The following is a 20,598-nucleotide window of genomic DNA, read 5'->3' as shown; positions in this document are numbered from 1 at the left end:
TGAACTGATTTGATCAGAATGAATGTAGAATTAATTACCATCAAAGAGTGACGTGAGCTAAGCCAGCCCAACTAAAATGGCTCACTGTGATTGGCATACGATGGTCATGTTCCAGTTAGCTTGCCATGTCTGTTTGTTCTGCACATTTGCAGCATGGCACCACGCAGTTCAAGAAAAACAAGGTTTCAAAAGCACTCTTTGGAAAACCTATGGGTGATGTCACAGGGAGTTTGTCCAATTCTTATTATAAAGTCTACAGTATTTTTCTATATTTGCTTTTTTAAATTAAATGAGTATTTTTAGGTGAGGAGACACTTTAGCGCACCATGGGGCTGGGGTTGGGGCTGACTACACGAGGGCAATGGCCTCTGTAAATGGTTCTGCTCAACACACTAAGCTATCGAGGGTTTCAACAATAGATCTTTTGTACTGCAAAAACAGATCCTTTAGAAATAATCCTAATATTCTTGAATCTAGACAAATTGTCTTGTATTAAAATAACTCCAGTGGGTACGAAAAACTTTCTTGAATAGAATTCTTAGAACAAGTTTAGCCACTAGACAAAAAGTACGGTAAGTCTCATTTTCTTGAAACAAGGCTTTTTAAAACTTTCTTAGAAATTAGTTTTTGTTTTGTGGGCTCTGTTGTGTCATGAGGTTTTGTGTCTGGACTGGGAGTGCTTCCACGGACGCCGTCAGGTAGAATCAGTTTGGTATCTGAGGAGTTTAAAGAGGAAGCGGACACTTCAGACCAGACTGTATGGGAATGATATTGCCATGCTTTTGGTGGAGGTGAAGGGGTGAGGGGGGTGGGGAGACGCGAGGGGGGTGATTGGTCTGCATACTTTTTTTGTGTAGGTTAAGTACCACAATAATATACATGTGAATGTGAAGATGCAGGATTTCCCAGGAGAGCATTGCACCGTATCAAGATGAGCAATATTTATTCACATTAACTGTCACTGATCGTAACGTTACGGCTGATCTGTGTATTTGACACAGTAGGATCCATCAGAAACAGATAAATATGCTTCACCAGTGATGTTTGCATTATAATAGCTGGTCACATTTAGTGTTAGTATTTTCCAGTCTATTAACACTAAAATTAAGATAATATAAGTAGCTTTGCTTTTTTGTTTAGTAATTTGCTGTTATTTATTTCCACTTTTAAAGGAAATTGAACAGTTTCATCGTAGTTGTTTTTTCCTGAAATGCGGACTGAGGCACAGGGAAAATAAAAATAAAACTCGTATTTTTTCCCTAGCCAATCAGGCATAACTGTTTTGTTATAGGCTGCACACTTCATAGTCCAACATTGGGCAGTGTTTCATCGTTGCTGCTATGTGGCTGATTCCTGCTTTGCATTTCTCAATTAATATTTGAATTTCAAATCATGTCAGGAAATGTGTGAATTTACAAAATGGTTTGAAAGTGTAAAAAACATCACACACAGGGCTTTGTGGTGTGCATGAACTAGCACACACTTAAGCATGCTCTCACTTGTATCTCTTCTTCTACACGCCCAAAGGGACTGAGCGGGCTTCTGTTGTGCTTTGTTAATAAGATCAATGCTCCAACGAGCCTTGATGAGTTTATTTTAACATCCAAGTCTGTTTGTTTGTGTGTCTGTTTTCCTCCAGTGGAGCTGAAGGACCACCTGCAGAGCTTTGTGGATGAGACTAATGCTCAGCACGGGCCGGGTTTCATCAAGGTGGTCCGCCATGACAAGCAGGAGGGACTGATCAGGTCCCGGGTCAGCGGATGGAGGGCAGCCTCGGCTCCGGTGGTCGCTCTATTTGACGCGCATGTGGAGTTCAACACCGGATGGTGAGTAGGAGGTTTTAACTTATCGTATTTGTCTTCAAGTTCAAGTTGACTTTATTAGTACCCGTAGGTAGATTTGTCTTGCAGTAGATGGAAGAAGGCATCTCACACACAATCTTTACAGTCATTAATTTGGCACAGGACAATTATAGAGAACAGGTTTACGACACCACAAGACAGACATGGCAGGTACTCACAATGCTCACTGAACAGGATAAAAGTAGATGTTGCCCACAAGGCAAAGAACAATAAATAGAGGTAGAACCAAGGTCAGGGTTTCTAATAAATAGAAATAAATAAGTTAAAAGCAGGATAGACCTCAACAATAAATAAAATGCGTTAAGATTTGTTTAAAAGAAAGACAGCAGAAGGGACAAAGCTGTTCCTGTAGCGTGTGGTCCTAGTTCTCGGGACTATGAATCAGTAGTCCAGTGGCAGTAGCTGGAACTCACTCGCTAAGGGATGGGAGGCATCATTGGAAATGCATTCAGTGCAACCGGACTTCCTTGATTCAAAAAAGAAGTCCAGTTACCTTGATAGAAAATGAGCTTGTGTTGTCTTTTTTCTGTCAGCAAAGTCACTGAAATTATGAAAACAAGTTTTTAAAAATATACTAAGAAGTATTGTATTCACAACTCAATGTAGACCGATAGACAATAACCTTGTGACGACCTGCCACCAAAACAAATCTACCTGTCTGCAGTTTCAATGTTCCAACTATTCACTGTCAACTGTTCTGGGTCATGAGCTGCTTGAAAAATAAGCTGTTACCCTGGTACCCATTGCTTTACCCCTGAACATTTATAGTAAGCTCCAATAGACACAGTACTGCTGCTGAAGATGGTCCCTGGAGGATCAGATCTACGGTGTATTCATTCCCCGCCCCCTTGTTTTCTGTGGCAGTAAACAACAGCTTGAAAGGCTCCTCCAAATGGTTATTGAATGCAATGCCTTGACAAGGAAAAACGCTGAGAAATTCATCTGATGCTGAAAGGGTTGAGAGCTTGCAGCCCAAATCAGAGGTATTGTCTCAGGCATGGTCTTAACGGAGCGGCTGCAGTGCTGAATGTTAACACTGAGCAGTGGAAATCTATTTATAAGCTGATTCATATATTGCTTTTCTACCGAGCAGTAGTGTAGGTGTAACCCATTTTCCTAATATCCCACACACATGCAGGTGCGAGCGCTGAGCTCCAGAGAGCCACGGTGGTAGCTGTGGCACATTTCTTAGTATTTTGGGTAATACATTTGATACAATTGTCAATAATTGAGTCCAAGAGAACATTATCACTAATTGGAATATATTTCTTGTCGCATAGGAAGTGCACAGCACAAAGATAAGAAAATCAAGAGTTGTACATTTGAGTCTCACTCCTAGATGTGGCTTGCAGATGCATGAAGTATAAAAGTATCCTCTGTCAGCCACCAGTGCCGCCTAGATGTCACAGCGCCAAATGTTTAGGCTGAGCAAAAGGTTTTAGTTTTTCACATTTTAAAAAAATAAGACCACATTTGGGTGGTGGAAGGATGATTAATGCCAGTAGGAAGTGAATTGAATGTGAATCATTCGATTTGAACCTGAATTGATGGATTTTGAATAATTGCTTTTCATATCTGAATCCAGTTAAAGGAGCCGTCTGTAAGAAATGGCCAAAACTGGTACTGCAGTCACTTTCAAAATATTGTTGAGCGGCGTGTACCCTCCCCCTCCTCCCCCCGACCAGAGGTTGCCAGGTAGGCTGCAGAATGCAGCAGGAACGTAGGCTGCCATGGCAATAAAAAAAACAAATCCTTGTTTTATTTCGGACCTTGTCACGACGTAACTCAGATTCATAACGAGGTCTTTTAGTTTTTGGAAAGCTAGACATTTTTTCATCCAACACGTTCGTAGCGGGTGCTGCGATAATTAGAGCCGAGCTGGCAACCCGGATGCCGAAACAATACTGACTTGGTGATTGGGAGATAGGTGGAGGGTGGAGCTTCAGAAACAATACTGACTTGGTGATTGGGAGATAGGTGGAGGGTGGAGCTTCAGGCCAAAACAAAAAATGACAACATCAACATCAGTTGAGGGCTGCAACTCCTCTTTTTAAACTGGAATATCCTGGCTTGAGTGCTGTTGTCAGTGACATAAGTATTTGAAATGAACATGATTTTTAAATGTCTGTTGACATATCGGGGTCATTTTATGATTCGTTTTATTATTGCTCTTACATACAGCTCCTTTAACTGGACTAATTTGAAATTGAATCAAAACTGTATTTCATTCTATGGAAAAGTCCAGCTCCCTAATTCATTCTCACTTTTCAGTTTCACATCTCTTCACTCAAATTCAGTTTTTATTATTCAATATTTTGTGCCATCTGGGCTCTCCGGTCAGGCAAAACTAGTTGAACGCAGATGGGAAGAAGTCGATTGTTAGACAGTAGCACGCTTTACATCATCTATACCTGGTGTAAACCTGCTGTGAGGAGTGATGTCCAGCGACCAACGGCCCAACGCTCAGGTTTGTAAATAAATAAATAAATAAAAGAAATCAAAACATGTACGGCAGGAACAGGAATGTATGTATTAATGATGTTTGCACAGGCAGCTTCTTGTGTGTCGCCTTTCGATACTTTCAGAAAACAATGTGCATGATATTGTGCGTATTGTGCGTGATATGTGTGTGGACTTTAGCAGCAGCGGCTGATAGCTCGTGTTTCATCCCATGCAAGTAATCATTGGCAATAATTGCCCAGTGGTTGTTTATTTTTTGTTGTTTTTTTTTTCCCCGTGCCAGTGGTGAACTGGTCAGGTGGCCTACCAAGACGAACCTCAGTGGGCCAACACGATCACTCCCGGCGGCCGGTCCAGTAGAGACAAGTTGGACAGATATTCGCAGATTTCCACTTCTGCAGTCAATAACTCCTAAATAAAGAGACGTAAAAGCATGAAAGTTACCTCTGTCCAACCACTAAGACACAGATAAAAAGCTACAAGCCAAATGTCATCAAAACGAAACCTACTCTAAACTGCACAAAAGATGTTGATGTATTGTGCTGTATTTACCTTGACAGTATTTACCACCGAGTAACCACTTTTCAGTTATTTCACCATTTACTGTGGTCCCCTGCATTTTATCCTGCCTATAATACAGTCTAGATTCTTCCTATTGAGTCTGTTTCTTATTTGTAGCATAAATAATTTTTTTCTTTTGTCCTATTAATTTGCATTTTGATTAAACATTTTACTCAATGGAAATCACTCACATTTTTTAACCTTTTTTTGGTAAAGGATTTCAAGTAATGCCACCAATGTGACATGTCAAGACAATAATGATGGCATGGCAGAAACGTCTCTTAATGAATCCATTAAGGACTGCAAGTAATGAGAACAGTACTTAATTACTGCCCCCGATTAGCACAGTTGGTTATGTTTAGTCTATCGCATTGATGAGGCAGCTGAGACTCATAACATTTTATTCTTTGTAACACTTAAGCTGTTCTGACAGAATCAAGTGCTGTTTTCTTTCCCACATGCTTTTAATGTCAATCTCTTGGAGAAGTGGACACTTCGTCACCTCAGGCTCCCCTCTTGAAAACACTCGGATACAACAACGGTGCTTTGTACTTGTTAATCAGTTTGACAGCCGGGGAGAATGTATGCTCTCATACTTGAATCCACGTCTGTGGGAGCGAACACATACACAATGTGCTGCTAGCACACTTCCCTTTTCTTCTCCACACACTTCATTATAATGTCTGGGTTGGAGCCAAAACAGCATTTGTTGTTGCTGTGTTCCAGATTAGAAAAGAGACAGATACAAGGTTCCTAACCCCGGCACTCCTCCACCCACTCCAGCCTTCCCTCTCTCTCGCTCTCTCTCTTTCCCTCTCTTTATATACATCTCTTTAGACACAAAGATCCCACACAAGCCTCCTACATATTGCCACCAAGGATTTATTGGTCTATGACTAATGAAGTCGTTTTTGCTAAGACACAAAAGAGTACAGCACTGGAGCAGCACTTCTTCTTCTTTTTCATAATTTGGGCTGGTGTTTAAGTGCTTATTGGTCTGGTGCCGATCGTCCCCGTGATAAATTGGTGCTGTGATTGTTTCGATGTTATCAGCATTTTCAGGAACACATCGGATTTCCACACAGTAATGGAGAAATGATGTCCCCGTCCCCCCCTCCTCTGAGTTCTCTTGTCTTTCCTCGCTTTTTCTGTCTTTTCTCTAACTCCTCTAATATCTTCCTCTTAATCCTATGCCCTCTGGGCTGTGAAACTTGCCCACCCTTTCACGGATTATACATTTCGTCTTGCAGAAAGTGAGAAATTGCTGTATAATTACCCACAAATCACTGACTGCTCGATCTTCTTAATAATCTCTGCTGTTCACTGTAATTCTCTGCAATGTTGCTAAAGTTGAAGACAAGTAATTATGGGCGTCTCATGTTGGAGAGATTGTGTAGCTGTTATCACAGTAATTCTACTTTAATCTCATCCCTACTTTATATGGCTCCTCTAGTTATCTCAACAAAAAGTACACTGAAAATAAGATAATTACACAATGAAATGTTACATGGTAGTAAGTACGGTGGGATCTGCAGAAATGGGGACAATTTTCTAAACTGTCTTCACAGAGTTGTTGTGAAAACAGTTGAGACTTATCTAGCCTGAAGCTCTTTGTCCGTGTTGCCAACATAGCAACTGCAATGTTCGCCACAAGTACGACTCCTACCTTTTTGAAGAGATGACGCACATTTGAACGTGGGGCAGTAATGCATCCTCACAAGTCGACATGCTGCGTTGTAAAGTGATGCCCACTGAAAAGCTCAGATTTATATAATATATAATCTTTCAGACACTAAAGGTTAGAAATAAGTTATTTTCCAGCCCCCACTTGGTGTAATGGCTGCAGCTTTACCATAACTTTTTGTTGTATAAAGTTTTGCCACCAAAGCTTTCCATAGATTTCCTCCTACTGCACAGCGCCATGTTTTGTTAGCGTTTTTAGCTTGTTTAGCTTAGTTCATGCTAATCTATGATGCTAATTGCTATTACTCTAATTTATTCTCATCACATCTGTTCAAACATCTTCATCTTAAGCGTGGCTTCTAAAACAACACCTGAAAGGGGTACCGTGAGAGCTGAACAGAGGACGAGCAGAGTTCTGCTGGCAGCTGCAGTCGCTCGGTTTGATCTGTTGCAGGCGGCAAGCCCACAGGCATCGCGGGCTGATTGGATGCGAGTCCCAGCAGACTTCTGCCTGGAAGGGTCCTGAATTGATCTGTCACAACTCCCAGTACCTTCAGCTCATCCACGCCAGAGAAGCTGCAAAGCTGCCGGCAAACATTTGTAACTTGTCTTGTCGTCACTTTTAAAATGTTGTTTTGGTGGTGACATCAGAAATGCATTCGGCGCAAGCAGGCCGCTTGTGTGTCGATAAATTATACAGAAATGTGTTCATTTATGTAATTCAACCTGATACATTACAAAAATATTTTAACCCCTTACAGTTGTTATGGATGTGAAATCTAGCTATGGTGACCAAAACTAGGGATGTCCCGATCAGGTTTTTTTGCCCCCGAGTCCGAGTCCGAGTCCTTTGATTTTGAGGACTTGCCGATACCGAGTCCCGATCCGATACTTTTATAAAACAATAAAAAATGAAGAAGAGAAAAGAAAATTATGCAGGATGACCCTTTTATTATATTTTAACATGTGTACTGTAAACTGAGCACATAGGAGGTAGGCAGCTTGAACATTCTTAAGTCAGTATAAAAAAATGTTCTTTTCTTTTTCTTTTTTTTTTTTTTTTTAGCATAGGGCTGCTTCAGCTTCAAAACAAACAGGCGTGCTCTGCGCGCATGCGGAGTATGGCTGCCGCTCCGAGCCCACTACTCCACGTGTGCGTTGATTTATGGTCCCGCGTCACACCAACGCAGAGCCTTCCGCGACGCGGAACCATAATGTCGGCGCCGCAGCTCCGCTTCAGTCCTGGGGCCTCATCTATAAAGCTTGCTTGCGCAGAAAAAGCGCCTGAAAGTTGCGGAAGCCACCATCTACGCAAAGCCTCGGATCTAAAAAGAAAAAACTAACCGATGGCTGCCGCTCCAAGCCCACTACTCCACGCCGAAGAGGAAAAAAGAAAGTGTTCTGATTAAAATAAGGAAAGTTGGACTACCCTATATAACAATTGCGTTCATAAGGATAAAGTTTAAAAAAAAATAAAAAATTAAAGAAATTGTCTCTTCTCCCCGTGTGTGTCTGCCTGTCATGCACGGGTACTTGGGCGCATGTTGTTTACTTTTAAGCCGGAATTGTGGTTCTGCGTCACACCAACGCAGAGCCTACGCCGTAGGGTCTGGCGTAGGGTGCGCGTCGCCGCGAACCCTACGCTGTAGACTCTGCGTCGGTGCGACGCGGAACCATAAATCAACGCACACGTGGATGTCGGCGCCAGTGAGTATTTTCACCGGACATTTTGACCGGAGAGATTATAAAATACCGGACTTCGGCATATTTTACCGGACAAAGTCCGGCAATTACCGGACAACAGAAACCCTGATATATATATATATATATATATATATATATATATATATATATAGCCTATCCGATTCCTGATCGGCTCATAACGTCCGAGTCCGGATCGAGTCTGCAATCACGTGATCGGCCCCGATTTCCGATCACGTGATCGGATCGGGACAACTCTAACCAAAACCATTTTTTGAATGCCAATGTAAATAGTTTTATTTCTGCTTCAAAGTTTGGACATTTTAACATGGGAGTCAATAGAGATTGGCTTGCTTTTGGTGAGTCGAGGCACCTCTGATTTGGTGGTGCTTTAAGCCAACAAAACTTAATCGACTTTTAAAATTTTTAGGTCGGGGGGTAAGTTGCGTTTACAACACTTTTTGTGGTTTCATCTTCCACATTTCCTCCATCATTACTTTCTTACCCTACATTCACATGAAAAGCTTAGCCAACAATCATTCATTTTCAATGATCGCTGTATGATTGCTACCTACACTGTAGGGCGTCTGGAGTGTCGGCAGCAACGAGCGGTGCGATGCCAGCGACCAGAGCGTCAATTTGAAGTTGAGAGAATCTCAACTTGATGCAAATGAGCAGCGGCGACGCCAAACCAGCGTCCAATCACAGACCGGGATTCCCAAAGCAAGAAGCCTTACCCAAGGCAGGAGGGATACGATACTAAAATGGAAGAAAAACTGATAATTGCGTTTTCTAGTTTCCCAGAGTTATACCTGATGGTTGAGGTGCTTTATGGTCTGACCATTTTTATTTTGCTACATCGATCCAACGCAAAATCATTAAAAACATTGCTTATTAATCACAAAACACAGTTTAAATAATATGACCAAATTCGCTAAGACCCAGTGTATGTGTCAGGGGCTGGTACTCGCCACAGACGGATTGCCAGCCGTTCGCCGAGACCAATGGCTCGCTGATAGTTAGTGTCCATCCTGTTGAGGGGGACCAACTTTGTTAAGGAGAACATCAAACTCACCCTTGTCTACGCGGAAATAACGCAAAGTACGATCTATGGTGAATTAAGTAACCAAAAATGTGTGTGTGTGTGTGTGTGTGTGTGTGTGTGTGTGTGTGTGTGTGTGTGTGTGTGTGTGTGTGTGTGTGTGTGTGTGTGTGTGTGTGTGTGTGTGTGTGTGTGTGTGTGTGTGTGTGTGTGTGTGTGTGTGTGTGTGTGTGTGTGTGTGTGTGTGTGTGTGTGTATATATATGTGTGTGTATATATATTAAGGCTGGGACTTAATAGGCGCGTTAATTTGGATTAATTAATTACAGAAAAAATAGCGCGCTAGAAAGAATAGCGCATTTTAATCGCATTCGTTTTTTCCCCTCGGAACGTTTCTCACAGGACGACTTTGACACGGATGGCGCACCAACAACTAGACCCCTTGAGAGAGAGGCTGCGTCCGAAATCGCATACTTCCACCCTAATGATATTTACTCAAAAGTGTGCCGAACTTAAGTATACTTTTTAGTATATACTTTTTAGTATGGCATTTCGGACGCACAGAGAGAGTTATGAGACTTACGTCGACTCCCATTGTAAGCTCCGCGGCGAGATCAAAGCGTTTTACAACTCTCTCTCTCTCAAGGGTTCTGCAACCCATAGATGTACAGGACTGTCTCAGAAAATTTGAATATTGTGATAAAGTTCTTTATTTTCTGTAATGCAATTTAAAAAAACAAAAATGTCATACATTCTGGATTCATTACAAATCAACTGAAATATTGCAAGCCTTTTATTATTTTAATATTGCTGATTATGTTTTACAGTTTAAGATTAAGATTCCCAGAATATTCTAATTTGGGCTGGGCTGGGACTGGGATGGATATATATATATATATATATATATATATATATATATATATATATATATATATATATATATATATATATATACATACATACACACTTTCTTCCCTCCAGTTCTGCAGCCTGAAAGCCCCGCCCCTAGGCCACCTACTGCAAGCGCCCACTAGCACTGTTAAGCGGCATCCACGGTTAGGTCTCTTAGTCACCTCTGCTATGTGTCCACTCTAGTTATCTGCACCTTACAGTCACCATTGACGTCATTGTTGACATGATGCATTATTGCAGTGAACATAAACAGAGATACTACCGGGATGGGAGTCCAAAGAGTTTTGCTGTTTATAGGGATGGAATAATGCAAGAGCTTCATAATGCTTCCTTAAAATAATCAAATATTTTTTTCTAATTAAACTATAATTGATATTTTAACAACAAAAAAACACAGTGGTGCCACTTGCAATCAAAGGCCCTCCATTTGGTTACCAGGGTAATGATACCCGCCCAAGTCAGCTATGACATGCATGGAAAAGAGAAATCAAGAGCATCATCATTTTTCAGGGCAGGATTGTATGGCCCATAAACACCATTGTGCTAACCATAACCACGTTTTTAGTTTTGATTTCAATTTAATTTTTAGTCAAATCTAAAGAAACTGAATTATAATAAAAACTTACAGCCTAAAAACAATAAAGAACAAGAAAACACATTTTCATGCACAAGTCAAACCTGGTTATTTTTTGTTTTTAAAGTTTAATTGTTAATAATAAAAACAACAATATTGAGTAAAATAATGTTTATTTCTATTGTATTTTATTATTTAAAAAACTGGAATTAAAAGCTTATCATTATAAAACCAGTTTCAAACCCCTGATGTTCCTAGGTAATAAAGAGTGAAATATAATTTCAGCTTTGTTGCCATAAACAAGAAGATAATTAATTGCCATTTACTAAGGCTACGCTTCATCTAATCAAAGATTTCCCACCATGTGTTTCAAAGCAAATAAACATAATTTAATATTTAGCGGTGAAAAAATAATTTCTTGAGGAGCCTCGCTTTGTAAAGTCTGGAGCATCTACCTTTCTTTGACGTGGAAATCTCTCTCATTCTGTGCCAACCTAATTTAAAGTTTTCTCTCTAAATGGATTTCTGCGGCTAATTGGCTAATTGTATGTATCGTTTGTTGTCTATTGTAGATACATTTAAAAAGGAGTTGTGGTTCACGTCGTAAGGAGGTGTTGGTGTGAAGGAGGAAAGGATCCCCCATCCTCTCAGATGTCGGACCTTTTGGGTATCATCATTAGACTATCAGTTTCTGCGGGGCTGAGCTGATAAAACATGAAGGCACAGTTTCCGGTTTGTGTCCTTCTGCACACATGCCAACCAAAATTTGCATTTAAATGATCGCCTCAACCAGTTTGTCCTGCGAGACTTGGAAAGCTATCTTTATCCTCATTTCTGTCAGCAATCCTGCCATGTCTTCACACAGTTATCATTGTGTAATGATTTTAAATCCTCTTGCTGTTTTTGGTAAGCAGACATCTAGTTTATTTTGTATTTATTTATTTATTTATTTATTGGATGAACTATCTATTATTTTCTTATTAAAATCTGTATTTCCAGGAGTGGTAGGGTTGAGTGCATGAAATGCAACTGCATCCTTAAAGGAGACCTATTATGGCATTTAATGTATATTTTAAACAGGCCTTGAATGTCTTAAAAACAATCAAAAGCTTGTTTTTTCTACATAAATCAGAAATTCAGCCTGTTGGCCATGTCTCTATTTTTACCGCTTCTAACCTCCTTCTCTATGAAGGATTCTGAGGGGTGGGGCTATGATAATGAGGCTCTGTGCTGATTGGCTGCCTGAATGACGTGTAGGAGGGGAGGGAACAAAGCCTCGCTCTAGGCAGAAGAGCAGCGGCTGCGTACACTATTAAAGCGTGTCCCATGCGATGCGATCAAACTTCAGTGACAAAATCAATTCCATTGCTTTATTTTCTATTGGACTGTCCTAACTGGCCTGAATTACGGTTCTGCGTTAAATCGACGCGTACCCTACGCCGTAGGCTCTGCGTTGGTGTAACGCGGAACCATAAATCAGCCTTTAGTTCCCTGAAGAGGGGACCGGGTCACCTCGTCTTCACACTAATTCACACAGGAAGATTTAATTGAATTCTAAACAGGTACACCACAGTTCTTTACTCCGATTCCTCATCATTTAATTTCTTATGTTACAAGGCAAATTAATCATGTTAACTGTAAAGAAATCACAACACTGAATTTTCACAAATGGCAACTTTATTGTTAAAAAAAATAAAACATAAGTTGTATATAAATAACATTTATGCACTATTGCTGGCTCAAGGAAGGACCGTGCGTCTTCTGAAGGTGTCGTTGAACAGCTTCAGGTGCATTGCTTGGAAGATCTGAAACCATAAACAGAAGAAAAAATGTATTACGGTACTAATAGAGCTCTGTAACACGGAGTAACACCGGAGCTCAGCTAAATACTTAGCCCATGCAAAGATCATACTTGTAATCAAATATAAATAACGTAAAAAATAACGTCACTTACCGCTGACTCGTGTGCAGTTGCCGGGTCCGTACTGTGGGTACTGATCCTTTTATGAGGGTAAGTGTCGATGCAAAACCTAATTTCTACTGTCCCTCGTTGTTAAAACAGCCCGAGGTGAAGTGGTTAGCACAAACGCTTCCAAACAATGGCGGACGCTCTGGCCGGCCGGGTTAGTTGTAGGCGTGGTTTCACGCAGCGGAAGCCGACCTATGGAAATCTGCGCCTGTCGTTACTTAACGTTCAGTTTTTCATTTATTTTGCCATTTTTTTTCACAATTGCATAGATTAAATTGCAATGACATTATTAACAACAAAAACAGTAAACTAATATGAGTTGAGCCACTGTCAAGCAGCTGGCGATGCTGTTGCTTAAATTGACCAAAAGGTGGCTCTCTAACATCACAGTTTGTGTACTGTGCATGACTCTGACGGTGTCACATTGCTGGTTGGTAAAGGGGCTTTCACATAGAACGCGGTTTGCGCCGCGCACACCGCCGGGGTGGGCGCAGACTCGGCGCAGAGCAGTGCGCGCATGCGCCCATCGCGTACATATTTGTTGCAAGTTGCTTGGCGACCGAAAAACAGTTTTTCCGGTCTGGCGCCGTTTTCCCACTCGTTTGGACGTACAGTAGCTACAGCTCGGTTTGCAAAATGCATCTGTCCCTGCTTCAAAGAAAAGCCCTGGCTTTAGTTCTTCTGAGGAGGAGGAGGAGACGAGCAGCAGCAGCAAGGAGGGTCCATGAAATCCTCATGAAGACAGGATTTGGGGGAATACAGGCTCGTTGGGGAGCTACAGCTCCATGATGAGCTTCTACTTCAGGCTGAACAGGGAGCAGTTTGACAGCCTGTTGGGAAGAGTTGGAGTCTCAGCAGGATCACAAACAACTTCAGGCTTCATCACTGCAACTGAACACCTGGCCTCCCTTCCTCTCCTTTATATATCTGTCCCTCAAGTTTTTACATTTTTTCTTTTTTTCCACTGTAAATGGTTAAAAACGTATTTTATTAAAAAACCTTTCTGAACTATGTTGATGTTTTTTAGCCCATGTCAGCCATATAGATTTTTATACTGAGTGGACATGTAGTGCTTCAGTTTACAAAAGTATTGACACGTGGTCTTTTCATAAACATATATTGATAAATGATTCAATTGATCCTGATATGAGGCATGGAAATGCTATATTTTATTTTAAACTTACATTTTATTGTTAATAGAGCAAAAGAATATCACATTTCTACCACTTTTAAGCACAACAAGTATGTCCAAATTCTGGGAGATTTCTCTCCACTTTTGTCCCTTTTTGATGTCCCGATAGGCCTGCAGTCTCGCATCCCAGAACTCCTCACACAAACTCTAAGCCAGGATCATTCTTTCTTCCATCTTGATCGTCTCTGATCTCCAAGCTGCAAGTTTTTTTTTCACCGTCCACCACCTTCTCTCCTATTGGACACCGCCGAGATGTCATCACGGTGAAATAAAAAAATGTTCAATTCGCAGAGGCAGCTTGCGCCCTTGCCACCGCGGAAACCCGGCGGCAGCTCGGCGGTGTGCGCCCTGTTGCGCGCTGCCAAGTTCGGCGGGAGACCCCTGCGCCCTTGCGCCGCGGCAGCACATACACAATGAATGGGAAAGCCGCCGCCGGCTGCCGCTGTGCGCCCCCTGTGAAAGCCCCTTCAGTCTGTGAGAAAAACATTTAATTTTATTAAAATCGAAAAATAATATTTATAGCCTATATAGGCTATAAAAATAATGGTCATTAAAGTAGCCGGCTGGACTTGTGTAGTTGGCCATATGGCCGGCAGCCGGCGCTTGTGGAAAGCCCTGCAAACACACCACTGCAATTGGCTCTGCTGCACCAGGGCAGCCGGCAGCAGCAGCGTTTGCCCCTAACTGAAGGTAGCTGACCGAGGCCAGCCACAGGAAAGACAACCACTAGTTTGTTGACAGAACCTCTGTCAGATCAGCGGATCAGCTGTAGCAGCAGCCAAAGCCTGGCCAGAGCTCCGGGAGCCCTCATTTCAGCTCCGCCACTCCTTGTCTCGGACATAATTTCAGGGACAGATCCGAGACTTGATTGACTCATGCAACAAGAATGAATGTCGGTTAGCACATCATAGGTTAGCATGAGTTAAGATAAAATACCATTTGGTCTTCTTTCATCTTGATAAAAAACACGTCTTCTTGTGTACAGATGTTATTTGTTTTGGAACGCTTTCTTACTTTTTTTCAACTATTTTGACCACAAAGCTTTTTTAACCCGGTAACATTTGTGTAAGTGACTACAATGAATCCTGAATTGACATTACGAGCTTGCACTTGTCCATCATCCACATTTGCTTTCAACATCAACTTCAACTGAATCCTTCAGTGTTTGATTTTTGGTCTGTATCTATCCTCTTCAGACTGTATCTATCCTCTTTGGACTGCATCTATCCTACGGACTGTATCTATCCTCTTTGGGCTGTATCTATCCTCTTTGGGCTGTATCTATCCTCTTTGGACTGTATCTATCCTCTTCGGACTGTATCTATCCTCTTTGGACTGTATCTATCCTTCGGACTGTATCTATCCTTCGGACTGTATCTATCCTCTTTGGACTGTATCTATCCTCTTTGGACTGTATCTATCCTTCGGACTGTATCTATCCTCTTTGGACTGTATCTATCCTCGTTGGGCTGGATCTATCCTCTTTGGGCTGTATCTATCCTCTTTGGGCTGTATCTATCCTCTTCAGACTCTATTTATCCTCTTCGAACTCTGCCATAGCCCTCTGCTAACTGTATCACACCCCTTCATCCTCACCAGTACTGACTTTTCCAACCATTTCCCAGGCTTCCTTCTTTGATTCAGGTCAAAGGACTTCAGAGGAAGTTGCATATGCGTTTCTCTTTGGGACTTCACTTTTCAGACTCTGAATGACTTCTCCCACTGACTCTGCTCTGCCATCCCACGGGAGTACACGCGTACACATCTTTGATTCCTCCTCATCCTCACTGCTCGCTGGGATTGACCTTCCTCGTCCAGTCAGGACTACAGATTCACTCAGGATCCCTCACGTTGAATCACTGTTCCTTCCTCTTCGTCTACTCTTTTATCCTCTTGTACTTGTTTAATATATTCACAAGGAACACATCAAATGGATATTTTTCTGAAGATGAACTACTATTCTATAGCTACACAAAAATCTATGAAACAAATAAATAACCATCCACAAATGTTTAATTTATTTAAGGTTATAATATCAGAAGTGTTGCCACTTTACATATAAAGCAGACAGAAAATCAATAGTTTCACTCTGGTTTGCAGTATTAGTTTCTAGGACTTTTAGACTGTTTAATTTGACTGTAGAGCTTTATTTATCATGGGGGAGTTTTTAGCTGCACGAAAACTTAAATCATCCACTTGCTTGTTTATTTTTTCACAAGGGAAAAAACTTCAAAATAGGTGGTAATTTTGAGAAATTCCTTTAATTTTCCACTTAATAGATTCATTTTGAAGTTATGTCTTGAAAAACTAACAGTGTGGTTTGAGTCACAAACTTTTGTTATCCTTCTAAGATAAATAAAACAAATTAATTTTAAACCAGAAAGATCTATTCTTATTTTGTCTTTATTCTTACTGTTAGTGACAAGTTATTTTCATTTACACCTCCATAAATCAGGACAACCAGTTGTAACATGATGAATCAAACCCCATCAGTACCGAACGATGCAGCAATTTAAACAATTTCTTGAGGTCTTAATGAAATGTCGGACATGCTTTGGTCAGAATATCAAAGAAAAACAGAGTTCTACAGCTTTTTTCTTCTCTTATATGGATCGTACCTATTTAGAGACTGGAAGAACAGTCATGCAAAAGTTTGTACCCCCTTTTAATCCGATATCAATTGCTGTTTCAAGGCATTGCTGCCAAAGTTGGATCTACAATCAACAATCAACTTTTAAAGAAAGTATTATATCATTATAATAACTTTATTGTTAAAAGTGGCTTTGCATTATTTTGTTGAAAAATGTATGGACATCCCTGGAGACGGCGTGATCTTCAAGGTCAACCAAGTGCTGCTCTTAAATGTCAGTGTACTGTTCTGCATTAATGTTGCTGTTACGTAAGTGAAAATGACCTTTACCAAGGACACTTATGCACACCCTTGCCATAACAGAGCCTGATGTTTGGACTGCTGACAACAATCGAGATTATCCTTTTTAGCTTGGGTTCTAAAGGCATCAATTTCTCCCCAAAAATGCCGGTGTCAGTGTTTGACAAAGGTGTCCCAACATAAGCTTTACTCCATGCAGTAGTATCAGCTGTTGATTGGCAGGTCCTGATGCAGTGTTATCTGGGGGATTAGAAATAACAGGTGTCCATTTTAGGCTAAAGTTATTATCATTCATGCAGGGAAATTGCTCCAGATTTGTTGTGGCATTTAATATGACCCAAAGTAGAATGAAAATGCAAATCCCTTCCAGTCTCTCCAATTTGTTGACAAAGCAAAGATCTCTCTGCTCTTCAAAGACTCAGCTTTTCATGAATACTGTTTTGCAAAGTCCAAAAGCAGTTAGTCGTGATCCCTCTTTTAGACACGCCCCAAAATAATTGTGAAGTGTCCCATATATATATATATATATATATATATATATATATATATATATATATATATATATATTGCTTAATTTCTTATGCATTTAAAAATACATCTGGGTATATGATGTAACAGTGTCTTACACGTCCACATACTTTCAGACCAAGGAGAATTTTACCCATCAAATTATTTTGCAGGATATTACCAGCAATTTTCATCATGTTCCATTTACAGCTGTTAAAGGTTAATGAAAATCATTGGTCTGAATTAATTCACCTTGACTTGTAACGCCTTTCCAAATCTTAAAACCAAATGCCATTTCAGTCCCACTCAGGAGTCTGGAGATGAACACTCAAGATAGTCAGTAAACCGTTGTTGTGGTTTAGCTAAAGGCTAAAGTGAAAATATAAGCCACTTCAGAATTTAAAGCAAAAGTAGAACCAGCAAAATTGTAATTATGACTACTGCAGGAGACAACTTCTGGACAAGATTAAATTAACTACCAGGTGAAATCACACCACCTCTAGTCCTGATGGACTTTAAAACATTTCAATCTCTGCAGATTTCCTCTTGCAGCCTCTCAATTTCTTATTTTAGCATCCCATGCACTGCTTTGTCGAGTTAGTGTTCACAAGAGAAACCTTCTGGGAAGAAATCGAAACAGTATTAAACCCTTCTCTGGGCGCAACGTTTTCATGCAACATTTGTATCCAACATTTCTAGAGACAATTTCAGACACTACTTCAGCTTTAGATACTCTGCTATCCCTAAGGACCTCTTCCTACTCTAAACAAAATCACATTATGTCACCTAAATCTCAGGCACAAGTCTGGGCATGAACTCCAGCCGCAAGAGTGAGAGTCAAGCATTTAATAATTGTGAGATCCGACCCAGCCACATCTTGACAACTGTGATGCAGTTTATAAATGTGATGTTTCACTCATTCAACATAAACTGTTTTCTTGGAGATTGCCTTTGCACCACGACATACTCCCTTGAGGAAGTTATTAGCCACATAGAAACATAGGGTTTAAATTTTCAATCTAACACAGCGCTGCTGAGTCCTGAATCCACTTACTGTCATGTTTTACACATATTCTCTGCCTGCTTTGTCATCCTACAGGGCAGAACCTATTCTGCAGCGGATCAAAGAGGATCGGACCCGAATAGTTTCTCCCTCTTTTGACAACATCAAGTATGACACCTTTGAAATCGAGGAATACCCGTTGTCTGCTCAGGGTTTTGACTGGGAACTATGGTGTCGGTACCTCAACCCACCCAAGTCCTGGTGGACACAGCGCAACCACACAGCCCCTATAAGGTAAAAAGGAGATGGTCTGTACAGTATTGGTCTATATAAATTTGAGAATAAAGGAAAAAATATTTCAAAAATGAACTTCATTGACATGTTTTCATATCAAGAAAGGAATCCAGCGCCAGCATTGGATTAATTATTAATAACTTCACTTAAGGCATATCACAGTGATTTGGATAAGATCAGTTGCCAAGATTGTTAATTTTAGGATTTACCGCTAATCCCCATAAAAGATTATTTATGTAAATTCTGATAATTGTAGTATCAATTATCCAAAATCCATTTTGAATCTGAGGAATGCAACAAAGCCCTGAGGCACAATAAATGTAACAAAGAGCAGCTTTTTTAAATTCCCGAGCAGGCAGTTTTTGTCCAAATTACATAAAACATATTTCACATACCTGATAGCATGCACAATCACTGCAAATACACGTCTTAAAGTGGATGTTGTAATCCAGATACTCTGCATGGCAGGGCAGTCTGAGACATAAAGATTACACAGAGCCTGCAGAAGCTACTTAAAAAACAATACCCACCAATAAAACCAAAATTGCTTGCTCACTATTATCTGCAAGGGAACAAAACACCTGCTGCTGAGCTTTATGGCAAGCAAGCCAGTAGTGCAGTCTGTATAGATTTGGGCAAAGACGAAGGGACGTATCATGTTCTGTACTATAAAGTGAAGGAGGTGAATAGCATCAATTGCTCACTTCTCCATCTGTTTATGTACATTTTCCTGAAATATACCCCAGTGAATTGCTCAGAAGACAGGATCCCAGAGTGCTTAATGAGTTTTGTTTGTGTCAAAAGAAAATATATTTCATCTTATTTTCTTCGTGGTTAAGGCAAGAAAATACTGGGTCACAGTCTAGACTGTGAGTATCTGGATCATTACATTTTCTTTTCGTCTTCAGGCTTTGTTGTGCTTGAGGAAATTAAATTACAAATAAAGCAATGGATGCTTCATTACAGAGCCACCTCTCTGCTTTAATTTAGGTTTATACTATAGCCTGTGGGAGATGTAGTCAATTTAAAAGTTAATACATAGTGCACAAAGTATGGCGGTTCAGAAGTAGTCAGGCAGTACTCTATTAGCTCCATATTGTTCCAAGGTTGTCAAACTGGAAGGAGGCCCCAGGGTATAACCAGGACATGCTGGAGAACTTGTATCTCTTAGCTGACCAGGGAACGCTGCAGTTTAATCCTGGACAACCTGGATGCCGTATCATGATGTCTGGTCTTCTCTGATGAGGCTGCTGCCTCCGGGACTTGAACCTGGAAATGCGGTAATGGTCCGAGCCACAGAGGTAGCAGCCTTGAGTTTATGCTTAACGCCAGAGGGAAGGCCGATCCTTGATGTCAGGGGCTGGGATAGGCTATAAACATGGCAAGGGACACATAAACAATTCTTCCAAAGTATCCAACCACTAAAAGACTTTGTGGATCTGTCCATCCTGCTAAACTGTAGGGTTGTAGAGCTTATTGCCGTCCAGTCACAGAATATTTGACATTGTGATTTCGATCTAAGATTTTAAATGTTACCACTGCAGGTGAAAATGGCCTCGATCTAGAGAATATTAAATCAGCCGATGAGGAAGTCACCCCACCTCTAGCCCAGATGGAGTTTAACACATTTAAACCTCTGCAGGTTTCCTCTCGCAGTCTCTCCACTTGTTATCTCAGCGGCCCGTGCATTACTCTGTTGAGTTAGCATTCACAACGGAAACCTACTGGGAAGAAGCCATTTTGAAGGCATAACATCTGTCCGGCTGCAGCGTGCACATCCATCATTTCCAGAGGCTGTAGCAGCCGCCGCTGCAGCTTAGGCTATTCACACCTAGGAAATATTTCACCAGTTCATGATTTTGATGTCGATACCTTTTCACTATCTGGATAAGTGAGTAATTCCAACATTTGTCAAAGATTTTAAAGAATGATCCAGTGTAGCGCAACTA

The 20,598-nt window shown here is 40.9% G+C and overlaps 1 protein-coding gene across 2 annotated transcripts in view; it reads left to right on the top strand.

Annotated features, from left to right (window-relative positions):
- Window positions 1-20,598, top strand: part of galnt18a (UDP-N-acetyl-alpha-D-galactosamine:polypeptide N-acetylgalactosaminyltransferase 18a) — a 215,994-nt gene that overhangs the window by 127,249 nt on the left and 68,147 nt on the right. For both annotated transcript variants that reach the window (XM_061721205.1, XM_061721204.1), the window contains exons 4-5: window positions 1,640-1,826; window positions 18,452-18,649. In XM_061721205.1, coding sequence (XP_061577189.1) covers window positions 1,640-1,826; window positions 18,452-18,649 — 385 coding nt within the window. The remainder of the gene's footprint in view (window positions 1-1,639; window positions 1,827-18,451; window positions 18,650-20,598) is intronic.

Source organism: Cololabis saira, chromosome 5, assembly GCF_033807715.1.
Source record: "Cololabis saira isolate AMF1-May2022 chromosome 5, fColSai1.1, whole genome shotgun sequence".
NCBI classification, from domain to species: Eukaryota; Metazoa; Chordata; class Actinopteri; order Beloniformes; family Belonidae; genus Cololabis; species Cololabis saira.
This window is presented reverse-complemented; position numbering and strand designations above follow the sequence as displayed.